Source organism: Channa argus, chromosome 7 (assembly GCF_033026475.1).
Source record: "Channa argus isolate prfri chromosome 7, Channa argus male v1.0, whole genome shotgun sequence".
Taxonomy (NCBI): domain Eukaryota; kingdom Metazoa; phylum Chordata; class Actinopteri; order Anabantiformes; family Channidae; genus Channa; species Channa argus.
The window spans coordinates 25,728,717-25,749,410 of NC_090203.1; the positions used below are offsets into that span (position 1 = coordinate 25,728,717).

The 20,694-nt window shown below is 40.5% G+C and overlaps 2 protein-coding genes across 6 annotated transcripts in view; one reads left to right on the top strand and one right to left on the bottom strand.

Annotated features, from left to right (window-relative positions):
• Positions 1–13,369, top strand: part of LOC137130355 (TGF-beta receptor type-2-like) — a 29,323-nt gene extending 15,954 nt beyond the window's left edge. For 3 of the 5 annotated variants that reach the window (XM_067510408.1, XM_067510409.1, XM_067510411.1), the window contains 9 exons: positions 351–430; positions 538–625; positions 2,024–2,322; positions 2,414–2,662; positions 2,749–2,862; positions 3,211–3,348; positions 4,977–5,118; positions 11,785–11,912; positions 12,252–13,369. In XM_067510408.1, the coding sequence (XP_067366509.1) occupies positions 351–430; positions 538–625; positions 2,024–2,322; positions 2,414–2,662; positions 2,749–2,862; positions 3,211–3,348; positions 4,977–5,118; positions 11,785–11,912; positions 12,252–12,512 (1,499 nt within the window). In that variant the 3' untranslated portion in view covers positions 12,513–13,369. The remainder of the gene's footprint in view (positions 1–350; positions 431–537; positions 626–2,023; positions 2,323–2,413; positions 2,663–2,748; positions 2,863–3,210; positions 3,349–4,976; positions 5,119–11,784; positions 11,913–12,251) is intronic. The other 2 variants (XM_067510412.1, XM_067510413.1) reach the window with 1 other exon arrangement.
• A 4,873-nt stretch (positions 13,370–18,242) lies between these two features.
• Positions 18,243–20,279, bottom strand: LOC137130238 (potassium voltage-gated channel subfamily G member 2-like). The gene is made up of 2 exons (XM_067510082.1): positions 19,548–20,279; positions 18,243–19,121 (listed from the first exon to the last, which is right to left on the bottom strand). The coding sequence occupies exons 1-2, from the start codon at positions 20,277–20,279 to the stop codon at positions 18,243–18,245; spliced, it is 1,611 nt and encodes a 536-aa protein (XP_067366183.1).
• Positions 20,280–20,694: the final 415 nt, after the last annotated feature.

A 20,694-nucleotide genomic window follows, 5' to 3' on the forward strand; every position in this document is an offset into this window, starting at 1 on the left:
TGATTTCCCTGTGGTGAGTTGCTTGTGTTGGACTGTGACTGTTTGAGCAGTGGCAAGAAATTGCAGTGTTCGGATGTTGCATGTGTGATCCACTATATATATGCCACCTATTTAGCTGGTATATAAAGGAGCATTTTATGTAATCCTGCTCTGAATAAGTCACCACAGCTGGCTTTGTTGTAACTGTTAAATTTTTTATTTAGTTATTGGTTATTAGCAATAACTTCCTGTTAAGTTCTTTTATTTACAGTCATACCTCAAAATAAACATTAGGTTATAGTGCAAACAAATGCAAACAAATGATGGCTCAAGCGAGTGCACTATAACCTCAAATATCTTTTGTATCTTAGGCCCAACAGGAAAGAACCAAACAAAAATTAATAGAAACAAGATGATGGAAACAAGCAGTTCACCATCTATAAGAACCAAGGTAACGTAAAGTCACTGTTTTGTGTTTTTTGGATTCTGTTCTTAAATGCACTGAAGTTCCTACCATCAACAATAACAAAGGAGACTGTCCATCCTGGCTCTCAATAGGACGTAGAAGAAGACGATGAGGATGATGGAGGTGTGATGAGTAGCAAAGATGAGGACCTGGAAGACTTTAAAGACAGCAGAAATCAAGGTGGAGATGACCAGACACGGACATGAGAAGGCACTAAAGTCTGTCTGAAATAGCGGCTCAGCCAAACAAAGCAGTGTGGAAACACATAGTTGTCCTTTTCCTTGGAATATTACATTTAGTCCAGTTGCTCAATTTTTCAGTATTAATCTATTTTAACAACAATTACTAGATAACTAACCAGTTGATTTCATGATTGTTCACCAGAGAAACTGTCTTAATATATAAACTTCAGTTATTTCTGATGACAGCCAAACCAGCCAACCATCAAAATGAGCTACATACACACTATTACAACAATATAGGGTGAAATCATGTCGTTAGCTAGTATCCTGAGTTGTATCAGGTTAATTATCTTTCCAACTTGCTATTGTTAAAAACGTAATAAAGTAACATAGTGACCAATCAAAGTGCTTATAGTATCAAAACATGTTCAGCAATATTATGGCTTTGTTTAATCCTTGTCATTCTTTCCACTCTTATCATGGCAGATTTGCTATTTTTCTTACTTCTCTGCTGTCTGCTGCTTGCTACGATTGTGCTTTTGGAAAAAAAGCAGAGAGGAAATCTCTCTGTCACCTCTCATTCACTCCAATGAAAGTTGGCAAAAATTCCAAAAAGCTTTATTCTACAAGATTCCTCACACTATGTTTTGGGCAAATAAAGCACAAGAACTTCAGCTGACGCAGGAAAAAAAAGAACTGCACAACTCCAACTTTACATGCACCGTGTGCAGCATGAAAAAAGATCACAGTAGCTGATTGCATGACGGGAAAAGGCCAGTCGGTCAAATATATATGATAAACTCTAACCAACCTCAGCTAAATAACTAAGTCATAATCGGTTTAATACACAGAAAGGCATTTACGTGAACGCTACCACTGGAAAAGCTGAACAGTGCCAACAAGACTGCTACTCTTGGTCTTCCTATCCGCCTTGTCCCCACATCGATGGTACTAAAACTAGTACATCAGCCCACGTTACCTTCAGATAGGCAGTGGAAAACCCTGCCCATGTAAGCTTATAACACTGTTAGCAACAAAAAAAACATGGCATGACAGCAGCCAACTCATATTGGCAGCGGTTATCACGAATCCCACAGCACACGCTACATCATGAACTGCTGGAGAGCTGTGTTTTATGATTCACTTCAAAAACGACTCTTAATGTCAAGCACCCACAAGCTATTTAATTCTTATTTGGGGTAGTTTTATAACCTGCTGCTAGCTAAAGGCAATTCTGGCATGCTGTGTTGGGTTTATCCTTTAATCTGTGTGTTATCCAACAGGATTCGTCCCAATTGCTTTCTATGCGTTGTTTGCGCTGCTTCTGAACCTCTTTCATCTCCTGCCCTCCATCCTTTTATTTACAGCATCTTTTCTTCTGTCTTATGTTTTCCAGTTGTGGATCGAACCCAGGAGGATCCTTTAGTCTACGTGATCCTGGTCAGCCTGCTGCCCCTGCTGGTGATGGGGATGGTGGTGGTGGGAATGTTCTACTGGTGCAGAACTCACCGGCGACGTATGCTGAACCGAGAATGGGAGAGCAGCATTAACAAGCACAAGACAAAAGTTAATAGGCTTGACTGCAGTGACGCATGTGCTATCATGATGGATGATGACAGGTCAGACAGCAGCTCAACGCACGCCAACAGCCTGAACCACAACACTGAGCCACTACCTATAGAACTGGATCTGCTGGTATGCAGTCCTAGCAATATTCTAGAGTTGTTTTGACAACCTCTTCTGCTTGCCATGCTGATTAAAATTATAACTTTCGATCGTCTCCCAGGTCGGCAAGGGTCGCTTTGCTCAGGTATATAAAGCTAAACTGAAGCAGACCAGCTCGGATCAGTTTGAAACTGTGGCTGTGAAGATCTTCCCCTTTGAGGAGTATGCATCGTGGAAGAACGAGAAGGACATTTTCTCCAACACAGACCTCCGACATGAGAACGTCCTCCACTTCCTGACAGCTGAGGAGAGGAAAGTAGAGAAACAGTACTGGCTCATCACTGCCTTCCACTCCAGAGGAAACCTGCAAGTGAGAACTCCACTGTGTCGTGTCCTTTGCAGTTTTCTTAACAATTTACCCAGTACTAACACTTTCAAACTCTGTCTGACACACAGGAGTACCTGACACGTCACATGATCAGCTGGGAAGAGCTGCAGGTGCTCGGCAGCTCTTTGGCTCGAGGTGTCGCCCACCTCCACAGTGACCGCCTCCCCTGTGGACGCCCCAAGGTAGGACTGTATGAATGTGTGTCTGCTTGTATTTGCTACAGGACTAAAACATAATTTACTCACTGAGAATTAAGGACATTTGCAATATCCAACAAGTTCAAGCGCCTAGAATTAAGTCCAGGTTTGGAGTTTGGCTAAGAAGGCATTGACTGCAGTATGTCAATGAAAGTCCTAACAAAAATTAAAACTTGAGACTGTGTGTGTGTGTGTGTGTGTGTGTGTGTGAACGTGTGTGTGTGTGTGCTTATTACCTTGACAGCAAAAGCAAGTTGTATTTGCAAGTTTATATATTCTATCTAGTTTTTTCTCCACTTTAATGAGTTTATTTTGAAATTGTTTTCCCGGAAGGTGCCTATAGTCCATCGTGATCTGAAGAGCTCCAACATCCTAGTAAAGAATGACCTGACGTGCTGCCTTTGTGACTTTGGCCTGGGACTTTGTCTGGACAGCAGTCTCTCTGTGGATGATCTCGCCAACAGTGGACAGGTGGGATGGCACACTTCTTTTAACAGCATTTCTTCTTTCATCGTGTGAATTAATAGTTTTTATATTCATCTAATAGTATTTTAACTACTGATATATTATAAAGATGGAACCAACTACTACTTGACTACTTTGTATCTTAATCAGCTGTAGCTCAGTTGAAGGCAGTTGTCCACGAACCACAGGATCAGTTGTTCAATCCCCGGTCCCAACTGTATGTCAAAGTGTCTCTGGTCAAGTCATTGAACTGCTCGCAGCCCATTCCCATCCCCAGCTGTGCAGTGCTGTTAGAAATTGGGTAGGGTTGTGTCAGGTAGGGCATCCCATGTAAAAACTGTGCCATATCAACATGCGCAACAATGATCCGCTGTAGCTACCCTGAACTAAATAAACTAGTAATTAAAGATGTCAGCTAAAAGCTGTAGGGTACTGTAAAGTGCTGACATATATATGTGAAGGCCCCTGCCTAGTGTGGCGTGGGAAGTGCGTGTTCTCGCCTTCTAAGCTGACGGCTGATTGGGAGGCCTGCCAGGTTTGGAGCACCTGGAATCTGGGCTCCGAGGACAATAAAGGAATTGGTCTCCACTCTTTGCTTTGTTAGGTTTTTGCTTATACATTTCAACATTTGCAGCCACACCATACATACAAACTTAAGTAGAACTCTCAGGTGTTTAATACAAGTTGTGGGTTTTGAAGTGAAAGCTTATTATGTGCTGTTATGGCAACTCTCTCTGTTTACCATCAGAGCCCTGGATTACAACAGCTTTGATTGGGTTTTTGGTGAGATATGAGCTGGCTGCCTTGTGTTTTTCTTCCTTCTATCAAAGTCATACTTTGTGGTGGCGTGTTTTGATGGCATACGCCTCATTTGACAACAGAACAAATCTGACTGAGACAGACTGGCTATCAGGGCATAATAGGAGAGGTTTTGTCGTGACACGCTAGCTCCTCAGGGCTGCACTTTCTCAGCCTTTCAGCGGGTTTTGTTTTTGATGTATGATTCAGAGGCTGGAAGTGCAGCAGCATCAGGTGAGAGCTGACTGACGTGTGATCCCTCTGTCTACATTTATGCACTCAAACATCTGCAAAACTTGATTTGCTGTGCATTAAAAACGTGTTCCAACAGTAGATGTTGAGTCAGCAATATTTTTGCAATTATAGCCAATAAGTAAAATTAAATGTTTTGTACAGTAATACTCCATACCCACACTTTTTTTGTTGTTGCCCTTTCGGCTTATCTCATGAGTTCAGGGTCACCACAGCGGATCATTGTCCACATGTTGATTTGGCAGTTTTTACGCCGCATGCCCTTCCTGACGAATAGTGAGTACCCACACTAATGTTAGGAAAAGGAAGCTGTGCAATTGTCCATTACAAACAATTATTTAGGGGATTATTATTTTTAGGTCCATTATTCTGGATGGCAGGCTGCAGCATCAGGTTTCAACCGAGCGCTGATCATTTTAAACTTGGTATTGCGTGTGTGTGAGTGAGATGGGCCTGAGTGAAAGTGACATGCTGTTAGGCTTGTTATGTTTTGTCTGAATGATTACAGAAACACTTGTATGTGTATACTTGTGTCCTAATGTGTGTACTTGTGCATTCACCTTTCCTCTATCCCTGTGCCTCAGGTTGGTACGGCACGGTATATGGCTCCTGAGGTGCTTGAGGCCCGACTCAATCTGGAGAACACTGAGTCCTTCAAACAGAGTGATATTTACTCCATGGCCCTGGTTCTGTGGGAAATGACATCGAGGTGTGAAGCAATTGGAGGTCTGTGCGCCCACACACACCGCAAACACACACATACGCATTCATACACCTGTTTTGGGATGTGGGTAGTTTGATGTAACGTATCACAAAAGCCTACACTCACAGAGTGATAACAGAGTAAGTCCTTTTGAGGTGAACTGTCAACTACTGACTAAGCAGTGACAGCTGACTGGCTGCTAGAGATGTCTCCTAATGAAGATCTGTGTTTGGTTTGACTTATACATTAGTTCTCACATGTAGTCTTGGATGCAGCATCTGTAAAATCTGTAATTGAGTGGGATAAACATGATGTGCATGTTACACATAATCATTGACAATATGTAAGTATTGTTTAGTGCAACTTTACTGTGTTCTTAAATTTATTTCAAGATTTTGAAAACAGAACTAAACAAATACGTACAGTAAAGGGCCAAAAGATCAGTTATGCAACTTTGCCTAATCATGATTATGACCATATGGCAAAGACTGTACATACATTTTAGTATTTTTGTCCAATTCCTCTCAGATTTAAAGCTCCTTTTGTCATCATCTTCATCCTAATGTATAATCCTAATATATAATGAATGAGGGTTCACACTGTGATGTGACAGTTTATGTGGCTTTGTGACCTACATACTGTAGTGCAACCAGATGGTTGAGGTTGCTGTTACTTCTCATGTAGTAATTGTGTTAACAGGGAGGCTGATGTTGTTGTCTGTGAGACTGCACCTCAAACTCAGCTCCAGGTCTGCAGCAAAGAATCTGAGGAATGTCTGATTATGGGAGAAAATCTGAACTCTGCTGTTGCCCTTCTTTGGGCAGGAAATCAGAGAGCCGGAGTGGATACTGTACCTGCCTCAGCTGGTTGTGCATGTGTGAGTGTATGAATGTCTTTGTTTTGAGGCTTAAGTGTTCTCACAGGGTTTAAGTACCTCATTCATGCTCAGAAGTCTGACAGTGTGACTGTGTGTGTTTGTGTCTGTATCGGCACATTTATATTTTTGCATCAACATTACATTGTTGTGAGTGTCAAAGCTTTTCTTGTGTGTCTGCACTCATCACCCCCAACTATATGGATGCTACACACAACATAGGGCCCTCATAATGCATTACCTGTCTCAAAAACACAAATCCCTGTCATCTCTTTGAATGGAATCAGTGCTGTGGCACAGCTGCAGTGTCATCCAAGGGTTGTCCAACAAAAAGGATAAACCAACAATGAACACAAATTGTATTCCTAGTAAATCAAATAAAACATGGACTTTGCATATCTACAGTCTACTGTACCTTGCAAACATACACATAATCTATTCATCATTATGTGGGATTTGGCTCCTCACTTATATCCACAAGGAACAGAGACAGAGATACATTTGTTGACTCCATCTCTTTTACTTTGTGGAAACTTGCATTAGATTTAGCTTTTTAATCACAAGTTAAATGCTGTTTAGCATTTTCAGTCACCAGAGGGCTCGATCTGTTGGGTGCAAACGTTCACAAACAATTTTTTTTCATCAGCCTAATATTTCATGCACATTGTGCTAGTACAATTGTTCTTTCATCAGATAAAATAAATAAATAAATTATCAAACGTTTGCACCAATATATATTTTTATTATAAACTCCTTGGCCATTATTGTTATTTCTGATGATGTAAGAACATTATTTTTATTATGTTAATTTGCATCCTCTTATATGCCTTTTACTTTTAAGAAGATGCAAATTAACCCCAACCTAATAAAATATTAATGCACATTGAGCAAAATGTTCTTTTATCATTAGAATGTTCTTTTATCATTTGAGGTAACAGAAATGATCAAGGCCTACAATTATATAATAAAATACAATATAATAAAATATAATAATAATCTCATATAATAATATTACATAATAGAAAAGTTGTAGTAAAATAATGAAAATTACATTAGTGCATCTCCTCTGATTAATTTCGGATTAAAGAGAATGTATGTATGTATTTTAATTTTAATTAAAAGCAATTCTTTATTTTACTTGTTAACCTTTCAAATTAAGAGCAAACTTTTGCACTCAACTGTATTTATACACACACAAGAATAGACTTTGATTTTAAACAAAAGATTAAAGACTGAAACTGATTTCCCCACATTTTAAAAATGGTTAACAAACCTGCACTAAATGAAATGAGACAAGAGGACCTTCTCTGCTGCTAACCAACAATTTTCTTGTCAGTTTTACCAACCTCGATAAAGGGTCACGCCTGTCTACTGCATAAGAGTCAGGTGACCACTCACAAGTGAGTTCATACGGTTGACTTTCTTAATTTTCAGATCTAAAATCAAAAGCTAACACACAAACAATCCTTACAACTGACGAAACTATTGCGACTTTCCAAAATACTGGATAAACATAGATATAAAGACTAAAAGTATGTACACGAGAAGCTGCTTCCTATGATCCAATCTTCTCCCAAAAGTGAACTCTTTTAGACAGCCTGAGACATTTAGAACGAGACAGTCACATTCCAACACGTGTGTGTTCGTCCCTCTATGTGATTATCCCAGACAGAGGTACAAAGAGAGAGAGGAAGAGAGACGGAGCTACTATAAAGACATGTGTACTCTCCATCTGGGATTGTATGTGTTTCTTCTGTCTCCACCCCAACAACAGGGGACAGAACGGTGGATAGAAATACTACCCTGTGTTGGCAGTGTTGTTATGGTCAGTTATAGTAGCGTCTCTGAGGATTTTATTTGCATATCCTGAATTAGCCTGCAGGGTGTGGCAGCGCCTGCGTGTTCTGTTCTGTCTGAGCTGAGGTTATGCAGGGTAATGGAGCGGCTGAGCCAAGAAAATGCTTTGTGGCGCATGAAGTGTGACCGTCTTCATGGGCCACAGCTTTGCAACAACTGGTGCGGGGTGTCAGGGGAATAGCAGGGGTGTAACATTTTTAGGAAGAACTCTTATTTGCATTTTTACTGAGAATTCGATGAGGAAGTTATTACCACTCCTGCACCTGTGTGTTAAGAATTTAACTGGAGTTGGGAGGTTTTTAATAAGTGCATTGTACAAAGATCATGTCTACAACTTGTATCATATAACTAAAATGGTTCACATCTTTTGTTTAATACATGTACAAACTGGTGCAAATACTACAATCTCAATCTCTACAATCAAACTTCATGAGTCACAAAGCATTTTCAATGTCTAAATTGATAAGTAACAGCCAGTCCTAGTGATGTTCCAAAGTCTTGTCATAACCATGACGGTGACACAGGTGCAAGTGCTGGACAGATAAAAGCGTTTTTGTTTGTCATTGAATCCCCACAAAATTGTAAAAATATAGCAAAATCACATTAAATCACATTACAGTTGTGTCAGTCTTTTACACTTAATCTCCAGGTACCTGTAAAAGCAAATAAGTCCAAACAAACAAACACATGTCCAACTGGCACACTGTAGGGACAGTGCACATTAATTTGCGTGACAGTATATCATGCAAATAAAGGTATGTATGTACCATTGTTCCGCTTGCCGGAGTGGGTTTCCTCCCAGTCCAAAGACATGCATGTTAGCTTGTTGGATGACTCTAAATTGCCTGCAGGTGTGAATAGGACTGAGAATGGTTGTCTTGTGTGTGTCTCTGTGTTGGCCCTGAGACAGACTGGTGACGTGTCCAGGGTGTACCCCATTTCTCACCCAATGACAGCGAGGATAAGCTCAAGCTCCCCCGTGACCTTAAATGGGAGAAGTAGTTATTATAATGCATGGATGGATGTGCTATTGCAAGCTACGGGTCTCAATTTTAGCATCTGTCCCTTGGTCAGATGCCAGTGTAATAGTCAATCAAACATGTAGCATATACTGCTAAAAAAGGTCGAGGCAAGTGATCCTTAAAAGTACAAGATGTACAGTTAAATATATACTATTGGAAACATAGAACATATGTTAGGCTACATTAACCAACAGCATCTTGACTTTTATAGAGTTAAACAAGCAAACAGGAAACAAACCAATTGGCACCAAACAAGACAAGTATGCAGCAACCAAGTTTGAGAATAATGACTGTTGATTATAATTTAAGATGAAAAACTGAGATGCAGTGTTTTCAGTTGGACTGAGTAATTCAGGTCTAGACACAAATGAAACTAGATTAACCTGCTTGCAGCAGAGGCATGTTTCTCTCCCTCTTTAGCCTCTTTCAGCCCCATCAAAAGCTCATTAGCAGAACTGACATGTAATGTTCACAGCTTCCTAATGTCTGAGCCACAAACCTGCCGAAAGATTTCAGCCCACAGCTTTCTCTAGAAATGGTTCGGTGCTTTACGTGGTTAAAAAGAGAGGGTTTTCTTTTAAAGAGATGGTGGTTTATCAGGGATTATGCAAGTTCAATTCTTGTGATGTAGTTTGTAATGCATGAATGTAGGATCAGTGTCATAGATGTGCCCGCTGAGCATCTTAAAAGGCAGTTACGGAGCAGTGTATCTCTCAGGGGTAGTAGATCCCAGACAGCCTGGTTTCTGCTAACCTCCAGGCCACAAAGGACTCAGACAGATAATCTGAAAAGGAAACTGTTGTAAACCGCTTTCCGCCCCTTACATAGGATATACCAGGGTTTAACTACGGGCTCCAGACAGCCAGGGAAAAGTGAGAGCGAGTCTCTGATTGCACACTCCTGTGAAATAGGTTCTCAAACCACCGGTAAAATACTTCTCATAACTTTCAAATGTCCAGAGAAAAGCCGGCTGCACCTCAGACTGCAGCGATAGATCTTTGTCTCACTACCTTTTTAATGTCCCAATATCATTCATCAAAGCTTTGAGACAAGTATATAAGAACCAAATAGACAGAGTATGAAGCTAGATCTGCTCCCATCAGTTATGATGTGATGTTTAAAAAGCTCATCACCTCTTTAATTTATATTTTCAACAATATCATTTCCAGTCCGCCCTCAGCTTTTCTGAGTCTTAGCTGAATCCAGTCCAGGAAAACGTGTGGTATTTATACCAGTTCCTCAGCAGGAGATCTAAACAGCAGAGGGCTGAGTACAATACCAGCCTAAATAAGTTCCAGGGGAATGGGACGGGCCTTTCTTGGTGCTGTTTAAAAATGGGGGAAGTTCCTCATGTCAAAAACAGGAAATGTGGGATTGTACAGTCAGTAGAGCTTCTCTGCACACAGGCTTGATCCCAGACCTCCACCTTCCTGTAGGCAAGTTCCACACTGACCTTCCCACTTTTACTACAAATTATGAAACCATTGCACTTTTATAGATTTAACCATCAACCATCCTGCTAACACAAACAAACAATATGCGGTATTTAAAGTGATGTTTCCTGCTCCTGAGGCAGATTATGGACACAGATGAAGACTGAAGAATGTCCATCTAATGAATGTTTTGGAACTTTTGTCTATTAAGATGCTCGGAAACCAATAGAAATCAGATCATCGACTATTGTCTGTGCGGAGTTTATAGAAAATCTTTACACTTTCATCATCATTGAGCACATATACATGGTTTATATACGTGTTACAATAAAAGGTATCTTCTATATTCCACCCACCTCTTGGAGGGGGAGCAGAGGGTGCATGGGCTGGGATTTGGTCCTGCAGAATTCTGCATTCTGTACTGATGCTCTGCCCGTTGAACCACCAGTGAAGCCAACCTTCAAATATTCATGTGATCACAAAATGCTGTATGTTTTATAATGTGTAAATAATGCCTTCTCGTGCTGCAGTGGTCGTTCCCTGTTGACAGTGACATGTCATTGAACTTGGCCAGAGAAAAGCTGATACTACCAGAGATGACACATAGATAACACTCAACCTGTTGTGTTTGTAGCAGGTTGTGAAAAGGGATGTAGAACTGAATAAAAGAATTTACACAGACTTCAATGTTCCTACTTTTTAATAAATAGTCCTCTGGCTTGGATGGGTAAACAAATATGACTTTACACTGACTAGTGTTTTATTTCACAGCAACTGTGAGATCCTGAGAGGTTTTTCTCTGGGACAGACTGCAGCTGTTGTGAGTTCAGTTTCATGAGGTCTGGACCAGGTCCCAGAACTTTGTTTTTCATTTTTCATGGTTTCAACATTATGCTTTCTGTTTTCCTATGTCGGTACTTCAATGTGAAATAGTTAAAAAAATAAAAATAAAAATAAAAATACAGATTGCGAGTTTGCTGTTCTGTACAGTCTGAGGTTGCCACTGACTGCTTGTTAGCGGAAGCTGATTTGTTGTTGTTGCACTTTTTTTTTTTTTTTTTTTTTTTTTTAAGAAATGATCATTATTTATGTGCCAGAAGGAGCATGTACCTTCCCATCGTAAAGACATTTTATTTCCCACAGTTGGCATTATGTGTCTCATTAGACAAAGCTGGCACATTGCGTGAGAATAATAGCTTGGTGGTTTGAGGGGCAATGACCTCATGCAACAATGATTTTACACTTTCTAATCACATTAACTCCACCTGTTTCACCCCGTCTTCCTCCTGTACTGTCTAAACCGTGCCATGTGGACTTGTTTTATGCTCGTGTTGCACTTGGCCAACTCCTTGAGTCATGTTGTAATAATGTGCACATCTAAAAGTAGGACAGGAATATGATGCCATGTACAAAATTAGGGTAATAAAGGATAGTTCTTTACTGGAGGTTCAGGTGATGATTTACAGCACATATCTGATCCTTGGGTTGTGTTTGTGTTTGCAGAGGTGAAGGACTACGAACCCGCCTTTGGCTCTAAAGTGCGAGAGCACCCCTGTGTGGAGAGCATGAAAGACAACGTGCTGAGAGACAGAGGAAGACCTGAAATCCCAGACACCTGGCTCAGGCATCAGGTCTGACAAATTATTTACATATCTGGAAGACCAACATTAACACTATTCCTCAGAGTCATGTCCAGCTAAATTATTACATCATTAATTCCCTTTTAGTTCTGTTGTGGTCACTACAAACTCCTAATATGTCTCATTGTAATCTCAACCATTGTTAATATAAATCTGCTTTAAATCATGAATGTGCACAGAAGGCTAATGTAGTCTTCCCGTGACAGTACTAATACCTGGATTGTTAAGGTTTGTGCTCAAGTATGGGAACCGTTAGTGGCCACTGTCAGTGTTAAAACTGTCCCTGTATGTCCCTGTAAACTATCCCTGCTCTCTTCCCCCAACCTCCAGGGAGTGGCAGTGATCTGCGGCACCATAAAAGAATGCTGGGACCATGACCCCGAGGCCCGTCTCACAGCCCACTGTGTCGCCGAACGCATCTCTGAGCTGGAGGACAAGATGGAGAAACTGTCTAGCCGTAGCTCGTCAGCAGAGAAGATTCCTGAGGGACTGAAGATTCCAATAGAGGTGGAAATCCCAGAGAAGGAGGTGAAAATCACAGAAATACAGGACGTCATAGCTGTAGATTGCTCTGTGAGTGACAAGAAGTAAGAGGAAGTTCTACATCCTTACGGACACTCATTCTGCTTTGATGGGAACTCTCAGAAATTCATACTCAGGAGATGAGCTCTTGCAGGACTTTGAGCCAGACTGAGTTAAGAGACAGTTATGTCTAATTCTATCACAGCAATAGTCAACTATGGGTGATGCTCTCACGCCTCACCACTTGTAAAATGTCACAGCTCGCCTTAATCAGCTGGAAAAAGCTAAAGAGCCACAAAGCTTAAGGTTACTGGAACCTTCCAAAGATGTGGTTAGCTTAGCCTCTTTATGTGAAATGAACAGGGCAATATCTGCTAAACCAAAATAGTTGATGTGCACTTTACCATGCAGTATGTATACGTTTCAGATGTAAGTCAGTTATGAATATCTTCAAATATGCTAACATGCTAAAAGTTTTTACATAAAGTGCCTAGCGTGTGTCTAGCGGAGAAGAAGCCTTAACACTAATGATGCTGTGCCTTCCATCCTCACCAGCAGGAATTCAAAGGATTGTGTGTTTGTGTGTGTGAGTGGGTTGTGTGTATGGGTGTGTGTTTGTGTGTGTGTGTGTGTGTGTGTGTAACTGTTCTTTTTACTCAGCTATACTTAAAGCTACTCAGCTATACTTTGCCAGATGAACAGGTGCAGTGTAAATAAAGGCAAAGTCTGCACAGACTGAAAGTAATCCTACTACTTTGAATGCTTTGAAAGTGAAAAGTCTTTTTTAAATAAAAACCTTTTATATGTTTGTCTGTTATTTTAACGGGAAACGGAGGAGTGTGCCAAAGATTTTTTTATCCTGCTTTATAGTCACTATGTAAAATATTGTAAATCTTTTATGAATTAAAGAAATTTCTGTAAACTGAGATTCTGTATAGTCTCTTCTGTAATTCATCTAAGCTACAACACCAGATACTGAAAACTGTAATGCTTTGATTTTCTTTGTCATTCATAACGACTTATTATTTTATGAATGTGTTTTTGTCCACAGACTGTATAAGGAAATCTTCTCCAACAGTACTGTTTATTTACTGTCTGTGTAGTTAATTTTTCCAAATATTTACTTAATATGGTAAATGTTTGTCTTTTCTTGACTGGGTCAGGTGTGTGTTTATCCCATCTTTCTTTTTATGCTAGTAAAAGGCAGTAAACACAGTTTTCTAAAATTTGAATTGGATGAAATTGTATATTAAATTATAAAAATGTAAGCAGAAGTCGGGGATCTATTTCTATCACGAGGGACACATAAGTATTATTATTATTATTATTGTTCTTGTTGTTATTTGTATTCACCGATCCTGATCAGGGTCATTGGGGGCTGGAGTCTGTCCTAGCTGTCTTTGGGGGGGAGGACGGGTACATCCTGGACAAGTCACCAGTCTATCTTAACACAGACAGACAATCATTTACATTTACAACTATGGACAAGTTAAAGTAACCAATTGTGGGAGGAAACTGGAGGAAACCCATCCAAACTCCACAGACATAGGATGCAGCCAGGAGGTTGATTTGAGCTTGGGACCTTCTAGCTGTGAGGCAGTAGCTCTAACCACTCCACCACTGTGCTGCCTATGATTGTGTTTTATTAAAATGATGAGCAGAAGAGAATGAGGATAGTTATAATTTGACTGACAATTATACTATATTGAGATATCATCACTCAATGATAAATCGGGGATTTTAATTCAGTACAAGTATAAATAGTCCCTGTGAGATAATAGTACACTGAAAAGGTACATTATGTAGACAAACACAAAGGTGAGGTTGGGATGTAAATGAAGCCAGATTCTGATGAGCAGAGTGGTGGAACCAAGTAAGCGTGATGGAGGGGTTTGATGACGATGAGGATGGAGCTGGGGTTGAGCATGAAGATTAACCATGGAGCACTGAAATAACAGAAAGAGAGAGAGGGACAGTTTTAAATTTCATTGATATGGATCATAGGTACTTTTGACTGTGGTGCAAACTGAATGAATAGGGAAGGAAGTGTCCTCGAACCGCTGATGAGTGAGGTGGAGACAGAGAAAGAAATGAAAAAAAAAAGAAAACATAAATAAAGTGTCTTTGCAATTAGAGTTTAGCTTAGATTCATGTGAAAAATGAAAGATGCTTTTACTTTAAGTCCTTCTTGAAAATGTAAGTAAAATACAATAGAAAAGCTTTTCAGAAAAGCTAGGACACTTTCTGAGTAAAAAAGATTGAAATATTTTATAAGCCATTTAAAACCTTGGTAATAGTACAGAGACAACATTTTAAACATCTGCTTCTTTTAAATTCAATCTCACTAATACATTCCAACAAGTAAAGCATTGTGTAATGCTAAAAAAACACCTGGTGTACATCCCACAACTAATGATGTTAGATGGTAACAGGCCAGTTTCATGACTGGGTAGGAAAAGAGGATCTCAGAGAAGCTGAGTCTTTAAGAAGGATGGGGTGAGGTTCATCACTCTGCAAGCAAGAAGTTCAACAACTTTGGAATAAGATACAGTTGCAAATAATTTGCACCGCATTGAAAACAGACATGATTCTGGACTGAAAATTACTGCAGAGCCCATATTATATATTATAGCCAGACTTAGAAAATAACAGAATACAGCAGTCTATCAATGCTGGTTGAGGTCTTTTTTTTCAATTGTTTTACTCTTGTGGAAGCATTGACACGTTTAACTATACAGATCCCCTTTCCAAACCTCACAGACATTTTTATCTCATTATAGAACAGTTCCATAGTTCCAGAACATCTTTATATTATTAGTATTGTTGTTGTTGTTGTTATTGTTGTGGCTGTTGTTGTTGTTGCAGCAATAAGAGGTAAAGTCAACATTTTCTTTAGCAAGTTATAAGAATTGTATCACTTGTGGGGAGTTTGGACTGTATTTCGAGTAAAAACTAAATCTTAAATGAGATTAGGAAATAATCTCTGAGGTCACATTTTCAAACAGGTAAAACACAGGCCAGCAATCGCTTCCCTCAAAACACGTAACTTGTAGTCATTCAGTCAGTCACAACACAGTACAATAAAATACTAAAGAAATCTATCAATATCCCTCAATCCTCTCAGCATCTCATGGGGATTTTACTAGAGAACAAACCCTGCTGCCTCTGCACTTTTTTAAGTAGACTTTTTTAAGAGGAGAATGTTTTCTTAATTCATTCCTGTGTGCAAGTCTGTCTGCATCCACCTGTCTATGACATGCAGTACCTACAGTGAGCATCTAGGCTGGACCAATCTACAAACTCAATATTGTTCAGTATTTATATTGTATTCCTTCTTCCGTGAAAAAGAAATGGAATTTTTAAATTCCAATTCATCAGATTTCTTTCTCTTTCATATTGCTCAAACAAAGACCAAAACATGGTTAATAAAGTACAAATGAATGCAATATTGTACACTGTGACTTAACATTTACTGTAAGAAAACCCTTAAACAGACACAGCTCTCAGTCACAGCAATTACAACATAGAGCATACACTGAGGGATTGAACCCTTCTGAGTGTGTTGTGTAGTGTGAAAATGAGCAGTGTGTGTGTGTGTGTGTGTGTGTGTGTGTGTGCATTCTTCTGTAAACCACGAGTTTGTAGCCGAGAATTGTAACAAACACACACACACACTTCCCTTCCTCTGTAGTTTCCTGCCTTTTCTCTGGCTCTCTTGTCTTTTCCATCTTAAAGTTCTCCTCCTCACAGCAGGCTTGGTTGGTGTATTTCTGGCATTACTAACTCTCTTCATGGGCAGACATCCCAGAATTAACTCCTGGCTTCTTTTTTCATCCTCATAAAGGCCGTAGTAGTCCTGCAGTGAGTTGTGTGTGTTGCAGGGGGCCTCTCTCCGTCTGCTCTCTGGCTTTTGGAATGTTCAGCCCGGATTAGTAGTCTCCACATTGACTGTTTCTACAGATTATTTCCAGGTGTGATCTACCTTCCTGACAGTGGTTTTGGCCTTACAGCTTGTGTTTCCCAGATGTAACACTGAACCACAATAATGCGGATACATCCAGCATTTAGAGTGTAATTACGGAAACAATTACTCCTATGGTATTATTTTACTGCAGTATGTGGGGAAACAAATGTTCTCTAGTCCTAAATGATTCACAGTCATTTTCCAAAATGTGGATTCTATGCTGAATGAAAGAACTCGTCTGCCCTCTGCTGGACAACTAAGGGCTCCTTTCCCTCCATCTCATGAGAAGCACACACTGATTTTGAAGTGCATGCCACTGCTTTAGCCAGTCAACGCTGTCCACTTTTACCATATCTTAAGAGGGATTTGAGAACAGAGAATCCATTCTCCTGTGCAGCCCGAGAGTTGGTGGATAAGAACTGTACACATAGACTTTACGCGATTTCCTCACACTACATTACTGTACATATTATTGGTTGGAGCTCACAGGTGAAGAGGGATTTTCGCAGCTGCCTAACAACAACATAATGTGACACATCTAAAGTAATTTTCTTTTACATAATAAATTCTATATTGCCAAAAGTAGGTAGACGCCTGAGCAAAGAGGACGTCAAAGTTTTACACTGCTGACTAGATGAACATCTTCACAACCATAATGTGTTGCTGTAGAAAGTGGGTTAGACAGGTATGTCAGTTATTGCAAAATTCACACACAAGTGCACTTACAGATGTGCACAATGTGTGAGATATTTCACTTTCTTTACTGGAACTGCTTATGCTATTGAGGAAGAGTCTATCCAGTTTATCTCAGGGCCTACACAGAGAGCCCTACACAGACGGACAACCATTCACAGTCACATTCACACCTATGGGCAATTTAGTGTCACCAATTAACTTAACACGCATGTCTTTAGACTGCGGGAGGAAACCGGAGTAAGCACTGGAAGAACATGCAAACTTCACACAGAAACACGCAAATCTGCAACCTCCTTGCTGTGAGGTGGTGAGTGTGAATGGGTCGTCTGTCTTTATATGTCTCTCTGTGTTGACCCTGAATTAGCCAATGACAGCCTGAATATGCTCTAACCCCCCTGCAACCCCCTGAACAGGATAAAAGGTTACAGATATTGGATTGATGGATATTACTTATATTCCACTTTATTTATTTACCAGACAGCTCTAGTTACTAGTTACTTTGCAGATGCAGATAATACTATTAAATGCTGGTGTATTATTATGGATTAAACACCTGTCAGAACATTAAGTGTTAAGCTTAAAATCTTCTCGATCTTTGTTTGCTGCTAATTTTGCTCTACATCATGTCTTTATATATCTTTGTCCTTTGCTTTAATTAATTTGTTGAAAATGTATTTTAAAAAATTATTGTTACTGTTGAAAGTTTATGGCCCAACTCTGGACTAGACAGGCAGATGTTTGATATCAAATTAAATCAGTTTTAAAAGTATGCAGTGTATAACATTTGTTTGAGAGCATAGTATTTCAGTTTATATAAATAAATGTCAAGCATAAATAAATGTGAGTACTATCAGGCTTGTACTTACATTTTTACGTCAGTATTGAGATTGTGTACTTCTTTCACCTCTGCAGACATTTCAATTTAACCTGTGTTACATTACATTTAATACGTTTACTAAGCCCTGAAAATGTCAGAAGCATAAAAGAAAATAGGACACGCATTAACATGTTGTACAATTTTGCATCTTGCTGCAGAGATTTGTTCAAAGTCACACTAGGGGGACTACCGATGCTGGGCGGAGGTGTGCACATACTTTTGCCTATGTAATGTACATTGTGTAAAGTACATTTCTGAGCTGTCAAGCAGTCTCAGAGCAAAGAAGAGGTTGGCAACTCTTGCTGTGAGCCAGCACTACAATGTCTGTCATGAAAAGAAAAGAAGGATCATCCAGACCAGGTGAAAGCTCTATTTCTGGCAAATTATCAGGCCAGGTTTTTCTCTCTTTCATGCTTTCTTCAGCCTCAGTGGCCAGCTCGGCCCCCCTCTCCTCCTTCCACAACCTTTTGTTCTCCTCCTTGAGCTCGGTGTAGGTGCGGTAAAAAGTGTGGAAAATAGATGTGGAAGGAAAAGACAGGATTAGGATCCCTGCCAAGATGGTCATCATGGCCGCCAGTTGGCCAGGTATGCTCCGCGGTACCATGTCACCATATCCCACCGTTGTCACTGAGATGATGGACCACCAGCAGGATGCTGGGATACTGCTGAAGCTGTGATGAGGGGACTTGGCAGAATTGGGAGCTAACTCGCTCTCAGCGAGATGGACAAGCGGGGAGAAGAGAGCCACGGCGACACATATGAAGAGCATCAGCAGGCTGAAGTCTTTCGTACTTCGCTGGATGGTCAGCCCCAGAGTCTGCAGACCCAGTGAGTGACGGGCCAACCGCATCACATACAGGATCCGCAGTGCCCTCATGACTCGCAGGGTTAGACCCAGTTTATCCAGAGTGCTGCTTCCTGCTCCGGCCACAATATCATACACAGACTCATCCCTGAGCTCCAGAAACAGAGAGATATAGTAGGGCGATATGGCTGTTGCATCAATGATGTTAAGTGGGCTGCGAGCAAAGTCCAGCTTGCTTTGTGCATGGAAAAATCTGACCAGAAACTCTAAGCTGAACCAAATCACACAAACGGACTCCACCACAAACATGTTGCGGCACTTTTGGGAGCATTTCTCCTGCAGAGACATGAAAACACAATAATGTTCACAGTTCAAAGGCCTATATAATGTCTTACATTGTTAATGTTGGGTCTGCATATTTCTGCACCTTTGCCTGCAGTTAAGTTAATTTTATAAAGGTTTCTAAATCAATTTGTTGTGACTTAACTCATTGTGAGGGATTAAACTTTGGTGACCAATTTTTGTCAGTTTGTTCTAATTTATGATTCAGCTAATATGAATTGTTGACATGAATGTAATCATAGTAAATCGAGTGACCCCATCCAAATTTTCAAAGAATAAGAAAAGAAAGTCTGTTCTTCATTTTGAGGGCTAAAGTTTAATTTAAGCGGACTAATCCTGAAAGACAACAGATTGTGCCTAAGACAGGTAGTGCTCTTAATTTTGACTTGAACCTACAGTATTGATTTCGTTTGGACATACCGTGGCATCTTCCTGTTGATGATCTGACATGGTGCTGATGCACAGGCTAACCACAGTGAGCACTACCATGATGACAGACAGGAAGGCAAACACCTTTCCTGCCAAGCCTGAGTGAGGGTTCTCAACTGCTTCTCCCATCATGTGCAACAGGCCGCCCTCTGTCACGGCAGCCCTGAGTGCCCTCCTCTTCTCCTGCCACTCGTCCTCTTTGCGCTGGTGCTCGGCCACGTCCTCCAGGGAGGACATCATGTGGTGATGGCAGCAGGGCTCCATCTGCTGGAGATCTATGCCCCAATAGAGTAGTTCAGTGTGCAGGGCCACACTGCAGATGTCCTGCAGGAGACGTAGTTTTCCTTTTGCCAGGAAACTGAAGATGGCTTGAAACGCTAAAGGGTCACGATCAAAGAAGAATTCATGTCTCATTGCATCATAGTCATCACAAAATTCTGCAATTTCCCTCAATGTGGTGCAAGTGCACAGACGACTAAGACGGCTTTGGGGGAAATCCTGCAGGGTGCTCCAGGGAAAGGCATACCGGGTGCCCCCTACATTGACAAGGATGTGTTGAGAGGCTTCAAGGTACCAACGCAAAGTAACTGGTCCGTGGAGCTGCCGAGCACGCTGGAAAAACTCCCCTTTGACTGTATTGATCCCAGTGTCCATGAAGACATGGTTGTAACTGTCTTCAGTACTGAGGGACGCCTCATCAAAGCCAGCACCGATAATGGCCATTGTGGTAGGTGGATAGCTGACAGATTTGAGAGTAGCAGTAAAACTTAAAAGGATGGAGCTTATTTATTCATTTAAGCATGTGAATACGCGTTTTTGTTCTAGTTTCCCATTAGAAAGTTTTGTTTCCAACAAACACACTCGGGTAAATCCAATGGACACCACCTATCCAACATTCAGAAGGAGAAGAATTAGGTATTTATCTGAATGAATGTTAGACATTAAATCAATCTACGAATTTGTTTTTGTTTGATTTTTGTGTCTCTTACCTTCAAAATGACGGTCCAATCCAATATCCCAAATCGTGCTGCTCTCTCTTATTGTGAAGCCAAAGTGACAGTGTCAGAGCCATTAAACACAATTCTTCATCTCTTCATCCTTCTCTCCCATCATCTCTTAACTCCAATGTCCCAGGTGA